Source organism: Opisthorchis viverrini, assembly GCF_000715545.1.
Source record: "Opisthorchis viverrini unplaced genomic scaffold opera_v5_312, whole genome shotgun sequence".
Lineage (NCBI taxonomy): Eukaryota > Metazoa > Platyhelminthes > Trematoda > Opisthorchiida > Opisthorchiidae > Opisthorchis > Opisthorchis viverrini.
Genome location: NW_008751970.1, coordinates 518,787 through 538,851, shown reverse-complemented (window position 1 = coordinate 538,851; position 20,065 = coordinate 518,787). Strand labels below are relative to the sequence as shown.

Sequence of the window (20,065 nt, the reverse complement as noted above, 5' to 3'; positions counted from 1 at the left end):
TTTCTTAGTTCCTTCCCAGTTATATATATTTGTACATCCAATTCTGGAGTGGGATAGCTCAGTGGTCGGAACGTGAATTTACTGACCCGAAAGTCAGTGTTTCAAACCCGGCCTCTGCCTCTTGACTTTCCCTTTGTAGGATTGATGATCCCTGTCATCACTGGTTGGACCAGGTAGTTTCGTGACATTGCTAGCATTACCGACATCTAGTATGGTAGGATTCGGGTGGATATCCAATGATGCGAGTCCTCTTGAGCAGATAAAACCCTGGTGGAGTGGCGTATGCATGATATACACTTTTTGCCATGGATGAAAGTGCTGGGCTACCCTTGGAAACAACTCTTTTTGGTAAAAGGCAGTCTCTCTCAGTGGAAATGAACTTGAGACCAAACCGTTTCGCTGCGTTTAGAATGTCGCTCTCTTTTGAGGGTGCAACAACGTGTCCAAATAGGTTTGTCTGTGTCGACCATCTGAGACAAATAACGGCGTCCATTTCACACCAAGAACTTTTCTATGGTAAATAAACCATTTACGGGCAACAGCACATCTGATTAAATAGAGGTGAAAGGAGAAAGACCCTTCGCTTCGATGTCTTTAATTAGCAAACACGAACTGAACAGTTACAAACCATTAGACACGAAAGTAGATATCTCACATGCACATCGTTTTTTTTTTAAAAAAACTGAAGATTCTCGTGCATCGCCTTGAACTTTCACGGATACTCATGGACTATTACACAACAACGAACGAACGCTGCGAAGCGTTTACGCAATTTGCGCTATACACTTCACCTTCCGTCTGGTGCGGGGAGGGTGACTGGCCAAAAGGCCATAAACTACTCGCATGCTCCCTTAGTAGTATGCACCGTTATACCGATACGTTTATTGGTATTTTGCATAAGCAAGTAAACATTAAGAAATCTTGGTGCTTGGGTCCTCTAACTGTTTGCTTAAATAAGGCTTACTGTTTAGCTCCATGTCTAACCCGGTAGGTTACTTAATTCAGCAGGAATTTTCGATGAATCACGGCTTTTCCTGCAACCGAGTAACAATGCGGACAACCGGATTGTGTCACTCATTTGAGTTTTCCAAATACTTTTCTGTATGCAGTGTTTCTTTTTCACCGATACCTGTCTTACTCTACACGAAATCCTGCCTGAATAATTCAACAACTGACTGATGAGAGGTGACAGGTAGACGAGCTCAGTCTGGATGCAGTTTCTGTCATTATAGTATCCAGCGTAAAAAGAACAAATTATCTGTCTGTTTTTGCAAAGTATTCATACATGTGGAATATGGAGCGCGCGTGCCTAAAACCACGTAAAATATTATCCATCTAACAATGAAGTCTTTTCAAATGAATTCGATTCAGCTAACCAGCTGAAAAAGAAGTTAAGCATAACTGTACATTCCACTGTACATCCACTGTCCTCAAAAAAAAACCACCGGAGTACTAACGTATCACTGTCCACAGGGTTTCTTTAGCCTGATCAAGAGTAACCATTAGAAAACAAGATGGTTGTGCATGACAAGAGGAGTTTCCTGTTAAGCAGAACCAATTTAATGTGCAACTATGTTGTTTCCGATTAACACATCGTTATCAACCAACGCGTTCCATTCTAGCATAATAAAGTTTGAAAATAAGAAACTGAATTTTCGAACTCACAGAAAAAGCAACCATGTGGTGAATCGCGCCATTGACTAAGTTTTAACGCTCGACTGCGATGTTGAATAGTCGATATCTTCAGCAATCCTATCATATCTACTCACAATTCTCGATATGACTTTTGCCCACTGGTTAAGCTATCGGTAAGCCAAAGCCCAGTCAGCAGTCGCCAATCGGTGCCCGAGAATACCACGTGAGCACTATTGAGGATATCATCCATCTAACGTGACAGCTAACAGTCAAGTCTAAATTCACCGAGTGGTTATTTTAGTGCTTCAGTGCATTTCCAACACGAATCGGAGGTAATATGGTGACAAAATGATTCCGGTAGCGCACAAATCTTTGGCATGATATTTTAATCTGATGACCAGCTAATAAACATGCCACATACGGATGGACTGGCCAAAAGACATAAACAAAAACCAGATAAATCCTAAATGTCTTGCTTCTTGAGGCCAAGACGACCAATTGCTTTTGGCTGTATAACTCCAGCTTTTGAAACCCGTATTGCACTGATTTCCCTAGTTGACAGAATCCGCTTACCGAGTCCTTTAAATAGATCTTACACATCGACAAGCAAAACAGACTAAATGTGGTCCAACTGGATACTGCAGGGTTGAACTATCGAAATTTTTAATTGTGCTCTTGTGCAGGGAAGTTGAGAAGTAATGTAAATTCTCTTTGGACAAACGCTGAGATGTGTGCTTTCAGAAATATCTATCGTTGGATCAGCTAAAGGTATGCTGGACTGAATAGTTGCATTGAGCCGTATGTCTCTCTTCTAGGTACCGAAAAGTGAGACGGCGGATCCCGGTTAGTTTCTCCAACGTGGTGGTCAAAACACGCTGTTCATAGAGGATGTAAGTTTGGATTTAGTAACTCACAGAGTATAGTATCATTAAGAAGCCTGCGAACCAATGATTACTTAAAACTAAGCAACTAATTTGTTGTCCCCTGGGCTGAAGTTCATGTGCGCTAGATAAGACCACTAGCATCGTTCTGCGGTGGAGAAGAACTTCGAAAGTAGCGGTCATTTCAAATGAACTTCCCTCACGTACTTCATTTCAACGTCTCCGGATCATTCCCTTAGATTTCCAACTAGAAGTACGATAAGGAACGCGTACAGTCGAGGAAACTAAACAAACTGGTATGACTGGTTTGACAGCCACAAACTATAAACTTGTTCCCTCATGAGCTCAAGGTTCACACTAAACTGACAAACTGAGTTACGCAATACTTCACATTCAACTTTGGCTGTTGGGTCCATGCCAAGCCGTTTGTTTGGCGACAAACGCTAAGGTCACAACGAATACGCTCGTGTAATTGGAACTACGCTTATTAACGTGTCGTCTAATGCCCCCCATGCGGTCATCCCATTGCCAGCAAAACGGTTGACAGGGGACATGAAAATAACCCCTTTAGGAATGCTTCCGAGTTGCTCCTGGAATAAAACACCTAGATGTTTGTTTTCATCGCTGTCTTTGGATAACCTGGTCTTCTTTGTCTTTTACTTGATAAACGGCAGATTTCACGTGCCTTTTGTGAAGTGGAAGACATTAACTTCGAGGTGTGTATTTGACGTGAGACATCTTTGATAATCGCAACTATCGTCAAATAGAAGGCACACAAATGAGATGGAGTTTCCAGCTAAGATAAATCAACAGTTTTCGGCTGCTTTCCCTTCTATTTCCAGTTACTTCCGTCACCCAGATAATTTACAGCACTCATATGCGCCAGATATCTGTTGGCTTGCTTCCAATCTAGCTTTGTAGCACAGAAAGCATATCACCAATGGTCAATTGAAAGAATTTGGAGACAGATACGTTCTCGCTGCACTAAGGTAATAATGCGCAAGTCAAATCCAGATATCCTGGATTTTTGAACATCTAGAATGGTCGTTCCGGTTTTGGCAGAGCATTTTGATGAAATCTATCGAAAACTGCTGAACTATCATTTGCTTAGTCCAGTAGGTGGGTAGAGCTGGTTCCGATTTGTTGTTTCCCTGTCATAAGAAACACCAACGTCGGCGCCAAATTGTGCCATCTTCGAGGATAGTCCCACATCAAGTGAAGCGCTCCGTTGTACTTTTGGTTTTTATAATGTAAGAGCTTGAAAATCAGTTCTTACTTCTGCAAGTTATTCGTGTTACTCACCTCTAATCTAAACCAGCGTTTTTTTCGAGAGAATTAGCATACAGTTCAGCAGTCATTTTTGACATTCGGGAACTGCTACGTAACGAATTGATGCTAAAATATTGACATATTGAATCTGGCAGCTTAATTACTACATAAACCTCACCTACTGCTTACCATGTTGTATGCAGAGTTTGATTGTGTCTATGTGGACACCAGCTAGCCAACTGTAGAATAAGCAAAGGACGGTGAAAATACATCATCGATATTAAATGTGGCTAGTGCTAATATTCTGGGACATTTAGATAGACCTTTCTGTATGCGTCCGTAATGGCAGCAGAGTTGGGGTTTTCAATGGAGAGTTCGTGTGGTAGACGAGGCCGTTTCACCCTGATTAGCAATCACCTTCAGGCCGCGTCTCACATAACCCCATGGAATTTCGAACCCATGACCTTCCGGCTAATAGTTTGGACGATAAGATTGTGACTATATGACTATGCCACTTATACGACTGAAACTCTCTCCTTGGGTCCCGCAGTAGAGCGCCATTCAGAAATCTCAATTGAAGTTGTGTCTCGGACACTCACCGTTCGCGGCACAGACGGTAGTTTCAATGATGGTGCAGGTTTACGAGACTTCCAGCATGAGTTGACTTCAGCTCGCAAACAACCAGATTTCAACACGGGTTTTTTTTAATACTAACGATGGTATTTATTACCGAATAACCTGGTTAACATCAGGTGTTGAAGATGGGTGAGACCGCTAGCATTATCAAGTCTAATTTAGTCACTACATAGATTAATGTTCGGTGGCTACAGAGATGAGCGTCCAGCAGCACGTATGACTCCAAATCAAGCGGCGATGGAGTTGATGCAGACCCTCGACAGTAGAAGAGTAGTTGATAGATTCCAGGCATATGGGAAACGGCGTTGACCTCTCTGTCAAATGACTAAACACATTTAAAGTGAACGTTCGATTGCTTAAACCCGTCAAATTTGTAACGGCTTGAACAGTTTCAGTTCAGAACAGTTTCAGATCAATGCTCTGCAACCCGCCGGGAAATACTGAATCGTTTAGTGGAACAGAAAAACTGGGACGATTTTGGATTCTTTTGGCCACAGCATACGTATCGAACTGAAGTGTGGTATTTTCAACTGCGTGCATGGGATTTATCAGAAAGTGTCACTTCGTAAAGTCTGTGAAGGAGTAAGAGATAGGTGAAACCCAACTTTCAATGAAAAAAGCTTTTTATTGCCTATTAACCGTTGAAGCATTCTGGTCGTAATCTGGGGAACGCGACCTCCAACTGCTATCAGAGATGGGGTAACCTATGGCTGACAAGACCAATTAACAGCGTTTACAGTAGTAGAAGGACGGAATGCACAGATCTTGTCCGATATTAAAACAGTCGTGGACAATCTATCCTCGAAACAAAGCTTACAAGTTCTCGGCAAGAGAGATTAATCTATTCAGAGAATGTCATTTGCGGTTGCACGAATAACAAAAATCTCGTCTGATTTGCGATTTGTGGATTCAACAACACTTTTCTACTTTATTCTTAAAACTAGTTGGTTAATGCATTTGTTGAAAAATTGGTACACTTCAAAATGTTGAGTAGCCTCCAGAGAGACATCAAGAGACAGGATGTCAAAAATGAATTCCTTTTCAAGACTTCTTCAGCTAGCTAAAAATAGCTCTAATGGATTGAACGAAGTAGCAAATGAATTGTTTGTCAGCGACCTTGGTTTACCATAGAGAGCCCCACGTGGGACATGTGCTTTTGATGTGCTCCAACAAACCAACATACAGTCTGATTCCTACAGCACGCTGTTGGACTATTTTGCCCAACTAATCAGAGAGGTTTTTCGAAGACAAATTCGTTTTCTATCTGGTCTTTTTTATTATCAGAACATTGCCTTTACAACATTTGCTCCAATGTTGCAAGCGAAAGTAATTCACAATCAACTTCCGCTTCTGAAAAAGCGTAGAATGTTATTTTTGATTAAAAACCTCTTTGATCATGAATTAATGAAGGGTCTGTTGGTTCACCTGTAGGCGATACTAACTAGGTGGTCTGTTCGTGCAGTGCTTTGTCTACACATGCATTCTTGCGAATGAGTCATTTCTGAATCGTTCTTAAATTTGTTCATTAATGAAGGGTCTGTTGGTTCACCTGTAGGCGATACTAACTAGGTGGTCTGTTCGTGCAGTGCTTTGTCTACACATGCATTCTTGCGAATGAGTCATTTCTGAATCGTTCTTAAATTTGTTCCATATCAAACTGCGTCATTAAAAAGACACTTTCTTTCAAATGAACTATCAACATACTAGGGCGATGTCGTTCGAAAGGAACAGTCATTTGACAAAATCAGCGACACTGTTTCAAGACGATGTTTCACTTTTTGGAACATCTTCATATTCGATAAACCGCGAAAATCAACCAGTCCACCTATTTACGGGACCTTGAATTTAGTACAACTGTACGTTTGTTGTCAGTCAGTAGACGAGAGTGCGTGCGAGGCACACTTTCTTAGTTTTGTAGGTAGTCGGTGGTAATAGGTAGACCTATACTTTAGAAAAAAAATTTGCCTAAAATTCGATCATAACGTGGGTTCTAAAATGATTAACTTACTTTTATCGTGTTCAGCGTGGTCAGTTGTTGAATTTTGGAAGTCAGAATATTTTTGGTCTCATCCAGTGTGGCCTCTTCTCTCGCCTGCGTAAACACAAAAATATTAGCCGGTGTAGAATGAAGAAATGAAACAAAAGACATGATTTCCGAATCTCTCTGTGGCATATATAGCACCGCTTTGTTAGGTTCTTAGTTGATATTCACTATCCGAAATTGGTTCTATATGACAGGGTATCTCTTATTTTCTTTAGTTCGTTCAGGACAAAGATTTTCAACCAGACACAATCTTCTGTCTTTCAGTGATCAGATGACCGGCATACGACTGTCAGCAGATAACATGCATTGGTTGCCTCCACGTATTTTGACACCGGCTCTGTAGTCATCGTCACCATGTCCTAAAAACCTCACTAGAGTTAGAGTAGACTCTGTGATTTTACCCTATGAGTTTACTCGTCAGGTTGCCACTTTAGTAACAAAAGCATAGTGAAGAGGGGCGCAACTAATTCTAGCGTGCATATAAAATACACCATTTGGCTAGTTACTGAATCTGTTGTGGTTGGTTTGGTTGACTGGCAAAGCAGAAAAATCTGGGACTGAACACACTTGAAAGGCTAGATATTTTTTTGGGGATTTGGCCTTTAAAGCCTTTCGTTCATTACATGGTGGGAAGAGCACATTTACAGTTGCAAGAGCGAACATCTTTGAGAAGGGAAAAAACCGCCAACAAGTTAACGGATCTTTCAAATTTCAGCTTAGATTTATTTTTTCCAAGAAAGTCCATCTGCGTTTTGGCTCCTGCCTACCAGTATTCAAACGTTAATAGTGCCGAAAGTCAAATCCGAATTGGACACTGGTGTGAACTCCTTGAGAACATGTACTAGTTTAAGGGAAGTGTCCGGATTCGGCTGACGAACTGATTGAAATGAAACGGATGGAAAACAAGTGCGTGGGAACCAACGAGCGTACCAGTCTGAATGAGCCGCACCATTTCGTGGCGAAATTCGTCGGCGTAGAGTTTAAGCAGGCCTTTTGTTCAGGCTCCTGCCGCCATTGGGACTCTAAACAGACAGCCACTATATGAGGTAGCAATCACTTTCACAGCGTCATCGAAATCTAATTAACGATTATCCCCTCGCTCTGTGTGAAAACAAAACTGTTACTAAATATTCCTAGTAGACGAACCTTGCCTCATGGTTCAGTAGCTTTAGAGAGTCTGCTGCTAACAAGCTGTTCTTGTAAAGAACTGCCTTAAGTCTTCAGAGGTTCACTGATTTTTTCTCCTAAGGGATATTAAGATTTGGTCAGCGGGACGCTAGAACCTCTCCCGTCGGTGATCGCTCTTTGGATCTATACACACTGGGGAAAACAATATTGTACCCTGCAGTTCGCCTCCAAAAACTGCACTCTTTTGTTTACAGAACTGAGAAGCGTTTGTGCGTAAACTGCTCACTTCGAATCAGTTTCCGCTAGAGAAAACTACTCACAAGGTTGCTGGAAACTTTTCAACAACCCACGACCGGTTTCGCCTTTCTTGTGGCTCATTAGGTAGGCACAGTCCCCGAGTTTCCGTCAACCTTATGTTCTACTTGAACCCAAATTGGACTGTTCTCGAGAAATATACTCATTTGCAAATCAATTTGGTTTTCACGAGAGACAGCTGAATTCCTCGTTTTTGCTATTCTACACCTGAATGTGCTACACACAGACCGCCTCATGTTTCATTTGGCACGATATTCGAGATATCGCAGTATATTTTCATAAATGAATCTACTTTTAAAATGACTCAAATATGTTTCAGTTGAACCGTAATGGTGAATACGGAATTTTACTGGATACGAAGATCAGGTTGTATTGTTGAAGCACTCTCATGTTTTTTCACTGAGAATTCATTGATATCAAACAAATCAGACTGACATCAGTGAATTCGAATGCGCGGTATTATGAGACATTTATGTTGCACAAAATGAAAAAAATTAATGATTAGTTCAAACTGTAGTAGAAAACGAAGAGTTATGTACAGAAAGTTGAAAAAAAACAAGCGATGATTGTCGCAAACAAACTATCTGAAACACTCACTTTTAGGTCAGGTCCCTCAGATAACTTCCGGGACATACTGTGATTAATTTTAGAGTTGAATTCCCGTGTCAGGATCTCCGTGGCAGATTCTGTCATTCTTTGACAACTGGCTCCAACGATTGGTTGGCTTTCAAAAACCAATGCCTTTGACTGCACTCGTATTGGTAAAACAATTGCACAAGGTGGGTCATCTTCCTTATGGCTGAACTTATGTTTTGCTGCAGGCGTTTGTGGAGCGCTGGAAAAGGATGGTTTTCCAGCCACATTCCTGCAACCGTTGCACTTTTGATCAAAGAATTCCTGACGCACTATTCTTTCGGTTTCTCGCAGACGCTTATATCCGTCTGTGATCTCCACCGCATTACTCGACTTGTTGTTTACAGGCTTGTTTGGTACCTTCTTGGATTGTGATGATTGCCGGTGAACCAACTTGCAGAATGCCGTGTTCTGGGAAATTTTATTGGTAACGCATGGTGATGGAGTGCGAACAGATTTGGTGCCAAGAGGTCTACTTCCCGACTGCCCCAGTCTAAAGCTTGCGCTGCGCAGTCTGTCACATTGCACTGGAAGATGGCTGGAATCAGATTTTGCCTTTTTTGTTGACGATAGAGGTGTGTTACTAGTTCCATCGACCACATTTAACCCTTGTTTAGTCTTGACTAATTGCGGACCAACTAATTCCTGTTCACTGAAAGCTAAGGGTGGATCTTTTGAACAGTTCCATCTGCAGTTATCTGTGTTGTGAACAAACAAAGGCTTTGATCTAGGAATAGAAAAGGAGGCAGAACACGTCATTTCTGATGGGACTGCCAAGCCTAACTGCATTATTGGAGAAGTTGAACTATGTTGTAGTTCACTGGAAGAATTCGCGTTGTAGGTTGTCCACGGCAGTGCATTGGATAGGGAAGCACTTCCACTGACGACATCAGACGATGGAGAATCTGACTGTTCTCGTGTTCCAGTCTCATTGAACCCTTTGACGGATGAGTTGCTATCTGAGCGGAAGACATTTGTAAACGGCTTTAGGAAACTGGTTCGGTTGATGGCCGTCTCCACTGCTACATTTGTAGAACTGGAAGAATGTTTGTCCGACAGCGAATTCGAATGTTTTGACTCGATCTTATTCTCACTCGTGCCAATCGCAGTCGCAATAGACTCAGATCGTTTCAAGAGACTGCCTGAAGTGAGCGGTTCATAGTGCGATTTGGTGTATGAATAAAAGTTGGGATAGAAGCGCTCCATGATTCAGCCGGTCAGACACATGATCAGTTCGGTTTTAATTCCAACAAAACACAGCGAGAGGAATGGTCTGCATGTGGCCTGTCCAGGGATATAATCTATCTTACTTGTTGGTAGCCAGCTGCCATTTAGCTAACTTGATTGGTCGGCCTTACCTGTTCATTCGAACGACACACCGGTAGACTGAACCGGTAGAAGGGAGTCAGTACTGTAATCAGTTTCACATGAAACGGTGTGCATCCAAACGATTGTCCACATCAAGCCTATTCCTTGACACAGTTGGACATTGTGTTCAACGAACCAGCAGATGAATTTGAATCAAATCCGTTCCGCACTCAGTCGCTCCTCATACGTGTTGACAAACAACTAAATCCATCGTGCATAGACGTTTGTGATTTCTGTGGGGGACCTGATTATTACTTGGATCACGATGAAGAGGATGCAACAAGCTAGCGTTCTCCGTGCTTCTAAGCGATCCCAACGACACTCGATATTTCAGTCTAGAAGGGCATCTCGTATATAAGCAGGTGGTGAATTCGATTATCATGCGCCGCAAAATACACGATGGGCAGATATCAAGTAGATTTAACAGTCAGATAATGGCGACTTTATATCCCTTCACTCGTACAAGAAATCACTTCCACCATATCGGATTAAGCGGCTTTCTTTACGATGATGAGTTAACTTTGAAAATACTATGGTAGAAGCACGAATTATTCGGTCTGTTCAAAACGCACGGGGACCTTGCCGATTGGAAAAGCGGTGCTTCAACTGACGGACAACCTACAGAGGTTTTATGGGTACTCACTGCCTAGATTTTCTCCACGTACTGCCCTGCTGCGCTTTACTGTCGCCTTACAAATTAAATTCTGTTGAAAGGAAAAAATTCCTTTTATTCAACCAGTGGACACCGATGTACTTTGAGTACCCGGATTATATGTGCTATTGTGGAAGTTGCATATGAGCTTGGTCAATGGTATCGATGAACACAGAATGTCCATCTGTTTTGCAGACCCGTTGTGTCAGAAGTGCAGTCCCCGTGCGTAAATATGACCAAAATTAACCTTTCTGGCAGCACAGTTAGTAGAGCGTGTCCAGTTACCCAACTCACGTTATTGATACTAGCTTTGAATTTCAGGGATCCCTAATTCCGCGCCAAGATTCCGCCCAATATTTTTTCACTGGAGATAAACTTGAATGTATTGGTGATTGCTTGCAGCAAGCATCAGTTCTTCACGAGTGGTCGTTACATACTTGTGGAATGGTCGGTAACAGGTCAGATTCCAGATGATTAAATTGTTGGAAAACTCCATTCCGACACACCATCAGAAAGGTAGTGTTAGCCTAAAAAAACGCCAACCATACAAAGCGTTCCTATTGGTATAAGTTACGGGCAGCACGATTCATATGACTGCAGGTCTGGATTCGTTCCTGTAACTCATTAGTCAGACGGTTAATCATCTAAGCTCGACTTGCAACCAGCTGAATGAAGGCCTTAAACGCTGGTCAAAGACTCAGCGATGGCGGTACACGCCTTAGACACGGGACATTGAATATATCTAGAGAATGTGGAAGTTTTAAGACGGGGACTGCGATTCACACCACAGCGGCTGATAGCCGAGGCGGTGGAAATTACTAAGTATCACAGCGTGAATAGAACCGAGGATGGTGAGCTAGCGAGCGTACGGAAAGCGGTCTTAGGTAAGCCGAGTTGACGCGTGGTGTGGTTGTCAATCTATTTAGGATTATTAGAGAAAACCGGGGGGTGGGGGTGGAAACCCCAACCGAACAAAGGTCACAGCATCCCTCTTACACAACTTTCTTAGTACTAGTTCACCCACACAGACTGACAGAAGGTTCAAACGAAGGTCAAGAGGAACCATCAGATGAACGGAACCAGAAGAACTAGACCCTAGGCTGGACCCAAACACATGTATGTTTCCCCACCGACCCAACACTTGTTCAACCACTCTAACACACTAAAATCCCTCGGCCGACACCCAACAGAGATTTAGCTTGACTTAGCTGATTGGTCTTTCTTCCGCCTTAAATCTCGACCAACCTCGGAACCTAGCCATTTGGCCTGACGAAGCTTTTGTGTCAAAAGCGAAACGTTGCCCAGCAATAAATTACCGACTGTCACCAAACTTTTTCGAAAACAAAGAGTCAGGTGTGGTTTATTGGCGCTTTTTAGCACATTGGGGGGCAGTAGGTCAAGTGGTAATGGAGGTTGTATCCCAGAACAATGCAATGGGCTAGGTTTCCACCCATTCTGTCAAAAAGGCATTGTTAATTTTATCGATTGGACAGTTCTGATCAATGGACGACAAGTTTCATTCAACTGGAAATGAGATTTCGTCCTGTAACTGAAGCCAATCTGTGCTGAAGACCCGAGAGGCAGTGTGCAGCTGATTCAACACCAGCCGTATTCATCTGAAAAAAATTCCAGGCAGTTTCGAATCTGCGATATATAGGCTAGAAGTTGGAATACAGCCGTTCGGCTAGGACGGCTTATCAGCATTGTGACTGACTTGTAGTCATTTTTTCCACCAGGACGGGAAGAATAATTTCAGAATGGGTGAAGACTTCCGTTTGATGAGTCGTTACTTAAGCAGCCAGTCAACACGTGACCACGTGATATGGATGCCGTGATTGAAGGATGAGAGACAGCACGGGCGAATAACGACGCTGATCAGCCGCACGTTGCCGAACGATGAATTGTTCAAACAAATAACCGAGAGGCCACGGGTTCGAAGCTACCATTAGTCTGGAGGGGTACGCAATACTGATGGTCTTCAGTAAGGATGGAACGACTCTACAGTCCTTCTCTGCTTTTCAGTTACATTGCCTTCACTTACAGGATGGGAATTTCCCCATATTTCCAACAATGTCTTGTTAACTGGACTTAATAAAAAGTAAATTTATTTTGTCCTGCTTGATTGACAAAACTCAAGGCAGTCAAAAATTAACCCCAAAGCTAAGTACGCTTGCAGTAATTTTCATGCTTACCCCCAAAAGACCCATAAGTGGTGTTTTCCTTCATAAAATTGCAACTACAACGATCTCTGTCGATTTTCGTTTGACTCGAAACTCCGCGAAATTTTACGCTGCACGGAAAACGTATATCTCTATGGTCCTTTCCGGTGGTGACTCACTATCTCACCAAATTAACGGGCATTTCTCGATTGGATTTGTCCCTGCCCGGACTGCAATTGTGGTCCGAAGGTGCACACAGCACAGTTGGATGGAAGTCAATCATTTTGGAGGACGGAACAATTCGGCGCTCTATAAATCAATACTCATCGAGTTGCTAAAATCCCTAGTGTTTTCGGGATACTCGTGAATACCGAGTTGCGGTCGTCATCTGGCGAAAGTAATCCCTTATAATAAACTAGAACACCGTTCTAGAGGTTAGCCACATTGCGCTAGTGAATCAATCATGGTTTTGCAACTTGTTTTCGCAAACAAGTAGAACAATGGATCCGGACATACACTTCCAAAGCAGGTTCAAACACTGAGACTTCATCACGAAAGTGCCTTTATTACCCCCAGGAGGAAACACTACCAAGAAGGTGGCACTTCGNTTAGTCACATCGCGCTACTGAATCAATCATGGTTTTGCGACTTGTTTTCGCAAACAAGTGGAACAATGGATCCGGACATACACTCCCAAAGCAGGTTCAAACACTGGGACTTCATCACGAAAGTGCCTTTATTAGCCCCAGGAGGAAACACTACCAAGAAGGTGGCACTTCGGGTGGATTGTGCTTCACTTTGTCAAAAATAATATCGATACCCAGACACATAACATGGTGTTGCTTATTCTACACTATTCAGAACATCCACCTTCGGTTTAACTGTCGGTCATCTTTATTATTTTCTCATCAAACAGTTCTGAGTAACTTTCATATCGTCAGCACGTAAGAATTCTGTCGCCCAGTCAAACTAGGATACTGGAGCACTATGTACAGTTCAATTTCCGCTCACAAAAATGAACACCAATTCATTATTCAGCATGTCATTGGGTTCATCCCACTCTGATCAACAGCTCTTTCCACCATTATATCCAACAACCTTGGACAAGAAATTCTGATTGGTTGACGACTACGTCTTAAATATTATGCCACTGCACCTTAGGTAAGCCACGTGATGTCAGTGGACACACAATGAACCGGTAATTTGTCACTTGTTCTCTTTTAGAAATGAAGGTTCGCCAAGCCAGCATTTTCCAATTTCGCTGGCTTTTAGTGTCAACGGCAGATCGTATTTTGGACGTCGCTTGCGCGACAGTTTTTGTGTGTTAACTCATATTCAACAATTTTTGGCATGAACCCAAACCAGCACTAAGTGATTCTGAACAACCACGTGAGATCCACGTAATCATTCCGCAGGTGCGTTCTTTTCAAGGGTATCTTCCCCCAAAAACAGAGTTCCTGTCTGACTGACATTCACAAGGTTTCCGTAGTAAATCTACTGGGAGGTTGGTTGAGGTTATGTCTAAGGCTCTCTGTGACACCGTGACATCCCAATGAGATGATCCTCCGTCTGAAACGTTAGAACAATCTTCCGAAGAAGTTTTAGACATCTGCTTGCCGGAGAGAATTTCAGCTGATAGTTAGACAAATCACGTACGACAGAAAGGATACGTTGTAATTTGCATAAAATAGGTCCCAATCCAACATGATTCAGTGCGTGTCATTGTAGCAAGAACAGATGTTAGGTTGTAAGTAGCTATGAGTAGTTGCTAAAGTAGCCGTAAATAATCTCTTTACTAACGACGGTGGCAATAAGGACAATGGCGATGTTGTTGACTAGACTGCTATTGTTGATGCTGATATCAGAGACAATGATTTTTCACTGAACATCAAACTCATTACTTACTTTACAGGATAATTGAAACGTTAGGGCTGTGATTTGGTCGTTCGATTTTTTCAGTTCCTGGCGAAGGCGCTCCACCTGTAAACAAAATGGGCAGCACAGAACTAGATCAGCAAAGCATAACTGTATTTTTTTTAAAATTGGATATGTCAACCACGTGAGATCCACGTAATCATTCCGCAGGTGCGTTCTTTTCAAGGGTATCTTCCCCCAAAAACAGAGTTCCTGTCTGACTGACATTCACAAGGTTTCCGTAGTAAATCTACTGGGAGGTTGGTTGAGGTTATGTCTAAGGCTCTCTGTGACACCGTGACATCCCAATGAGATGATCCTCCGTCTGAAACGTTAGAACAATCTTCCGAAGAAGTTTTAGACATCTGCTTGCCGGAGAGAATTTCAGCTGATAGTTAGACAAATCACGTACGACAGAAAGGATACGTTGTAATTTGCATAAAATAGGTCCCAATCCAACATGATTCAGTGCGTGTCATTGTAGCAAGAACAGATGTTAGGTTGTAAGTAGCTATGAGTAGTTGCTAAAGTAGCCGTAAATAATCTCTTTACTAACGACGATGGCAATAAGGACAATGGCGATGTTGTTGACTAGACTGCTATTGTTGATGCTGATATCAGAGACAATGATTTTTCACTGAACATCAAACTCATTACTTACTTTACAGGATAATTGAAACGTTAGGGCTGTGATTTGGTCGTTCGATTTTTTCAGTTCCTGGCGAAGGCGCTCCACCTGTAAACAAAATGGGCAGCACAGAACTAGATCAGCAAAGCATAACTGTATTTTTTTTAAAATCTGGATATGTCCTACACAGCTCGAGGTAGATTAACTTTAGTAGATGTCGACTGCAAGGGGGTGGCTTGGAATCGCGCGGGTACTTACTATATTGACTAAGTACCATGCATATGAGTCAAACTCGTGTAAAAACGGTTCCCAAGGTTTGATGTTAATTATTGACTTATGGCACCACCGCAAAAACTAACCTGGTCCATAACTGAAATTCTTACGATATATGTCGAGCAAAACTGCTTGGATTTCATCAAAACGGTTCCCAAGGTTTGATGTTAATTACTGACTTATGGCACCACCACAAAAACTAACCCGGTCCATAATTGAAATTCTTACGATATTTGTCGAGGAAAACTGTTTGGATTTCATCTAGAAACACATTTAGCAGTAAACGTAGGAAAGCTTTCCGAATACACTTATGGGCATTCCGGTAACAAATGTCTACTTGAACGGTTTATGGTACAATTCTGCAGGTGAGCTGATAGCAAGAAAGCCGGCCTGGATAAACAATGGTCAGACCTGTCAGGTGTCTGTTTCCATAGTGTAACCTACAACACGGAATTCCGGACACCTTAAGCACAGTTTGCAAGTATCTGTCGCTAGGTTTCCTTCTAATCAGATGACTGATGCGCATCTTCGTTTTCACGAAATGAGATTGTGTCGCTCAGGCCTAAAATATATGTTTTTCAGAGACAGAGGGCAGAAGGCGTATTCTTGTATACTTGACTACCACATTGGAGATTTAGTTGACCGAGGCAGAAGTCATGATTATTTACGTCACGGCCAGACTATGTCATGGAATACGAATTCCTTTTCATTAAACACAATTCGGAGCTGAAGAGGTCGCACCTGATTGCCTAGAACGAAAGGGATGCTTCCGTACTGTGTGTGACCATCACATTTCATGGACGCCCAGAACAACAGAGATGTTCAAAGTACGATTACTAGTTTGCTTCTGGCATGATAGGGCCCGAAAAGGCCGTTGAAGACAGGAGATGAATGCTGCTCAAAAGAAACTTCAAGCATTTGAAACTCCGCAAAGTGGACCACTTGTGTAATTCAAGGAGCTCTACCGTATCCACACTGACCCAGAAACACATTACTCCATCGGACGCAGAATAGATACGATGAAATCTCCATGGAAAAGATACTCTCACAGGATAACAGACGAATTCTATTTGGTATGGGAAAAGTTCGTTTGGTTCAACTAAAAAGCAGATAGCTCTCAATAAGTCATGGATGGAATCGCGCAATGTACGTGTACAAAACCGCTGGTGGAATAAAAAAAACTGGGGCATCAGAAACCATGTGAACCTCCACTTACCTCTTGTTGTTGGAAGAATGAATCAACCTACGACAGTGGAAGAAAGTTGTATGACAGTTAGGCAACGATTACAGGACAAAATCCGATGGCAATGCCTTTGCGAAACTTCCCCACGTTACCATGGGTCTACAAGTTCACTTATCCAACGTCACTTTTTGAAAAGGGCCTGTACAAATCTCCCGTGTGTCTTTAGTTGAGTAACCCTGTCTGGTTTTCAGGCTTACACTGTCTAAAGTTTGACACACAAAGTGTTAATCGACTTTACCACAGCAAAAAAATCCCACTTAATTGAAGCTTCGATATTGAACTTCGAAATTATATACTACTGTGAAAACATAAGTAGTGAAAAACGAAGGCAAAAGTTTCTCATCGTGAGTTTTACTGCCGACATTTTAAAATTGGGCAAACGGAAGCTAGCGTCAAACCGTAAGTGTAATATGCGGGAGTGATTGCGGGGGTAAAAACAAGAGTACGGAAAAACCAAAGGCAAATTTTGCTTGTTGCATTATCTTCATCCTTGCTTTCTAGGGGAACATCTTGTAATTCTTTAAGGAATATCCTCTTAGATAACTATGAAGTGGGCTTCAATATAACTTCCTAGAACTTATGCACTGGATGTACTAGAGTTTGAGTTGTTGGAGCGATGAAATATGTTGAGTTCTGAACTGATGAGCTTGTCTTACTACAAAACAGAAGCATTTTCATATAGTGATTAAACTAAAAGATTTGATTTCACATCGTTTCTCACAACAAGGGCTGACGAAGGCACGCGTTGAAACGAAACAATGCGTACTGAGAAACAGGCTTCAGAAACTCGTATTTTAGTCCCTGTTTTGGAAGATCCGTGCCTGGGGCGGAGCTTTTCCCATTCCTACTGTTAATTTTAGCCAGCTATACACTTTTTTAAACAAGGGGAAAACTTGAAAAAAGCTGCCAAAGAAATGTCTTTCTGGTACGCTTTTACTGGGTGTCAGCTTAAGAATTTTAAGAACAGCCTTCTCAGTTACTAATTCGTTAATTTACTTGCTTGGTCCCGTGTTCTTCCGTCACTTCTACAACCAGGACTACCTCTTATGTTTGAAAGCTGAAGGTGAGGGCCAGAAAGCAAATGTTCACAGGTGAATCAGTCAAACCACACTGATTTACTTTGTCCGTTACAGTAACTACTACATTCTGACGTAAATGCTTTGGAAATCGCACTAAGAAGCTTAATCCAGTGGGTGGAAGTCTTGCCAACTGTTCACTTAGAAGGCAACTCAATGTTTTAATGATGTAGGCAGTGGACTACGAATATGGTATTATGACCCGGGGTAAGCACGTCAAAAGTGAAACCTACCTGCCCTTGCTGCTGCACGAGGGAGCTTCCAGAGTTCACAGAATCCGCTGAAAAGTGGATTTAGATGATTTTTATTCCAAATTAACTTATGAATGATGATCAAAATTAATCATCTCAATCGGGTTACGAGAATTATCTGTTCGGGCTGTACTGTTGACCAGGTACAACACTGTGTCTGCATACGTGAATCAACTTCGCCTGATGTAGACACTAGTATAACATCAGATATGCGTTCGTGAGATGAAGATAGAATTCCAGCTAATTTTACGGCCACTCAAACGCAGCGTGTAGAATAAATAGAACTTATCATAGACTGATAGGATTAGGGGTCTATAGATGACCACTGTCCAAAAAATCAACCCATAGTTTTCATGGGGACATCGCATTGTACACACATTGAGCAGTATCCTTTGAAGTGCCTCTACGATCATGGTAGTGAGTGAACTTTCAACAAATGGCTTCAATTGGTATATAATGATACTTAATTTGAAAGTAATTTTGGGAAACATGGTAAAACAACTACTAATGAAGGAGCGGACAGGCTTCCGTCGAGCTTTGGTCGGACATAAGATGATCTTTAAGAAAAAATGCAGTATCTTGAATGTTGGCTATCGTGAACTTCGAGGTAACCTGTCGGTAACAGTCGGCTGAAAAGCCCTACAAAAGATATTTTCAGTCAAGTCTCACACCAAAGCCAGCTCATTCTGCAAATGATGGGGGTCGTAAATAGTATGGATCGTGTTCACCACATCAAGAGTGGCTTTAAACCAGAGATGCGCTAACTGGAACAATGATCCGCTACATTTGCTTCGTTTTCTTCCTCGTGAATTAGTTAGATTTACCCATTCCAGTTAAACGGGGATGAAAAAACCCGACTTCAAATATCGCCATAATCGATATACGTCGGTACGGAATTCCTCCATGTTTGTTCCCAAAGCATCGACAGTTGTTTTGTGCAAGTACCCGAATTTCGAACCCCAGCAATGGTGCGGTACCATGCCCACTAGGGCTAAACACGGTCTCAGTCTTTGTCACATGAAAAAGAATATAGCGATCGGGTCTAAAATGTACGATTGGAGTTTAGACCAATAATATATCAATTTCAACCAAATGATACTAAAACCCTTCCTTGGTTGCGACGCCGCCAAGACGAATCCTAGGCCCAGCTGTCTTACTCCGAATTACCATCCAGACATGGTTGCTGTGCTACATCATTGCCCCTGGAAGGCCTTTCCAGTCAAATAAGGAATTGTTGATCTGTGATCAAGAATTTTTTGCTTGGGGAGGGTCATTTAAATTCGGAAGGGGTGACCTGTCATTCCGTACCCCTGGTGCATGGCGTCATCCGGACAATAATGATAAGACCCCATCTGTGTATTGTCATCTAATGAGGATTTCTAAGTGCCATTGATTTATTTTACCCAAGGAGATGGGTTAAGAGCTTGCCAGAATAACTATTCTGATAGTTTGTAGGATAGAGCATCTGGTCAGACGTTGTGAGAACATCTTGAGTCGGTTCAATGTGGCCAGGTCGCGTGGGATAGCTCTTAAATACTCTGGACCCTCAAGATTACATGCATCGCTGGAGTGCGAAGAATAAAGACCTACTTCTGTGCGCTCAAATGGGGATAGGCATCCAGTTCTGGTCATTTTACAGCACACTTCAGAGTTTCAACCTCTAAACTTAGAGCAAAACACAGGTGACCGATAACTTTTTCATGAAAAAGGCAACTTTTCTAAACCTTGTAAAGAAATGGGGCCAGTGAGAGAGTGAGGATGATCAAGGCCATGAAAATTTCCCCCGTTTCAAATGGGATAAATTCAGTGAATCCTGCACGAAAAATATGGTACGAACAAGTGCCTCATTACCGATAGAAACTCACCATACTGGGTCGTTTCTCCAACCGTAGCTTCCCCCGCACATTGTTGAATTCCGTTGGTCATCATTCCGTGGTCGTTATGTTGCAGTGCATAATTC

General features: G+C 42.2%; 1 protein-coding gene across 1 annotated transcript in view; it reads right to left on the bottom strand.

Annotated features, from left to right (window-relative positions):
- T265_14984 (hypothetical protein) overlaps positions 1–20,065 on the bottom strand; it is a gene marked incomplete at both ends in the record, with an annotated part of 54,597 nt that overhangs the window by 27,047 nt on the left and 7,485 nt on the right. The window contains 2 exons of the mRNA XM_009176080.1: positions 6,430–6,513; positions 15,296–15,370. Of these exons, the coding sequence (XP_009174344.1) occupies positions 6,430–6,513; positions 15,296–15,370 (159 nt within the window). The remainder of the gene's footprint in view (positions 1–6,429; positions 6,514–15,295; positions 15,371–20,065) is intronic.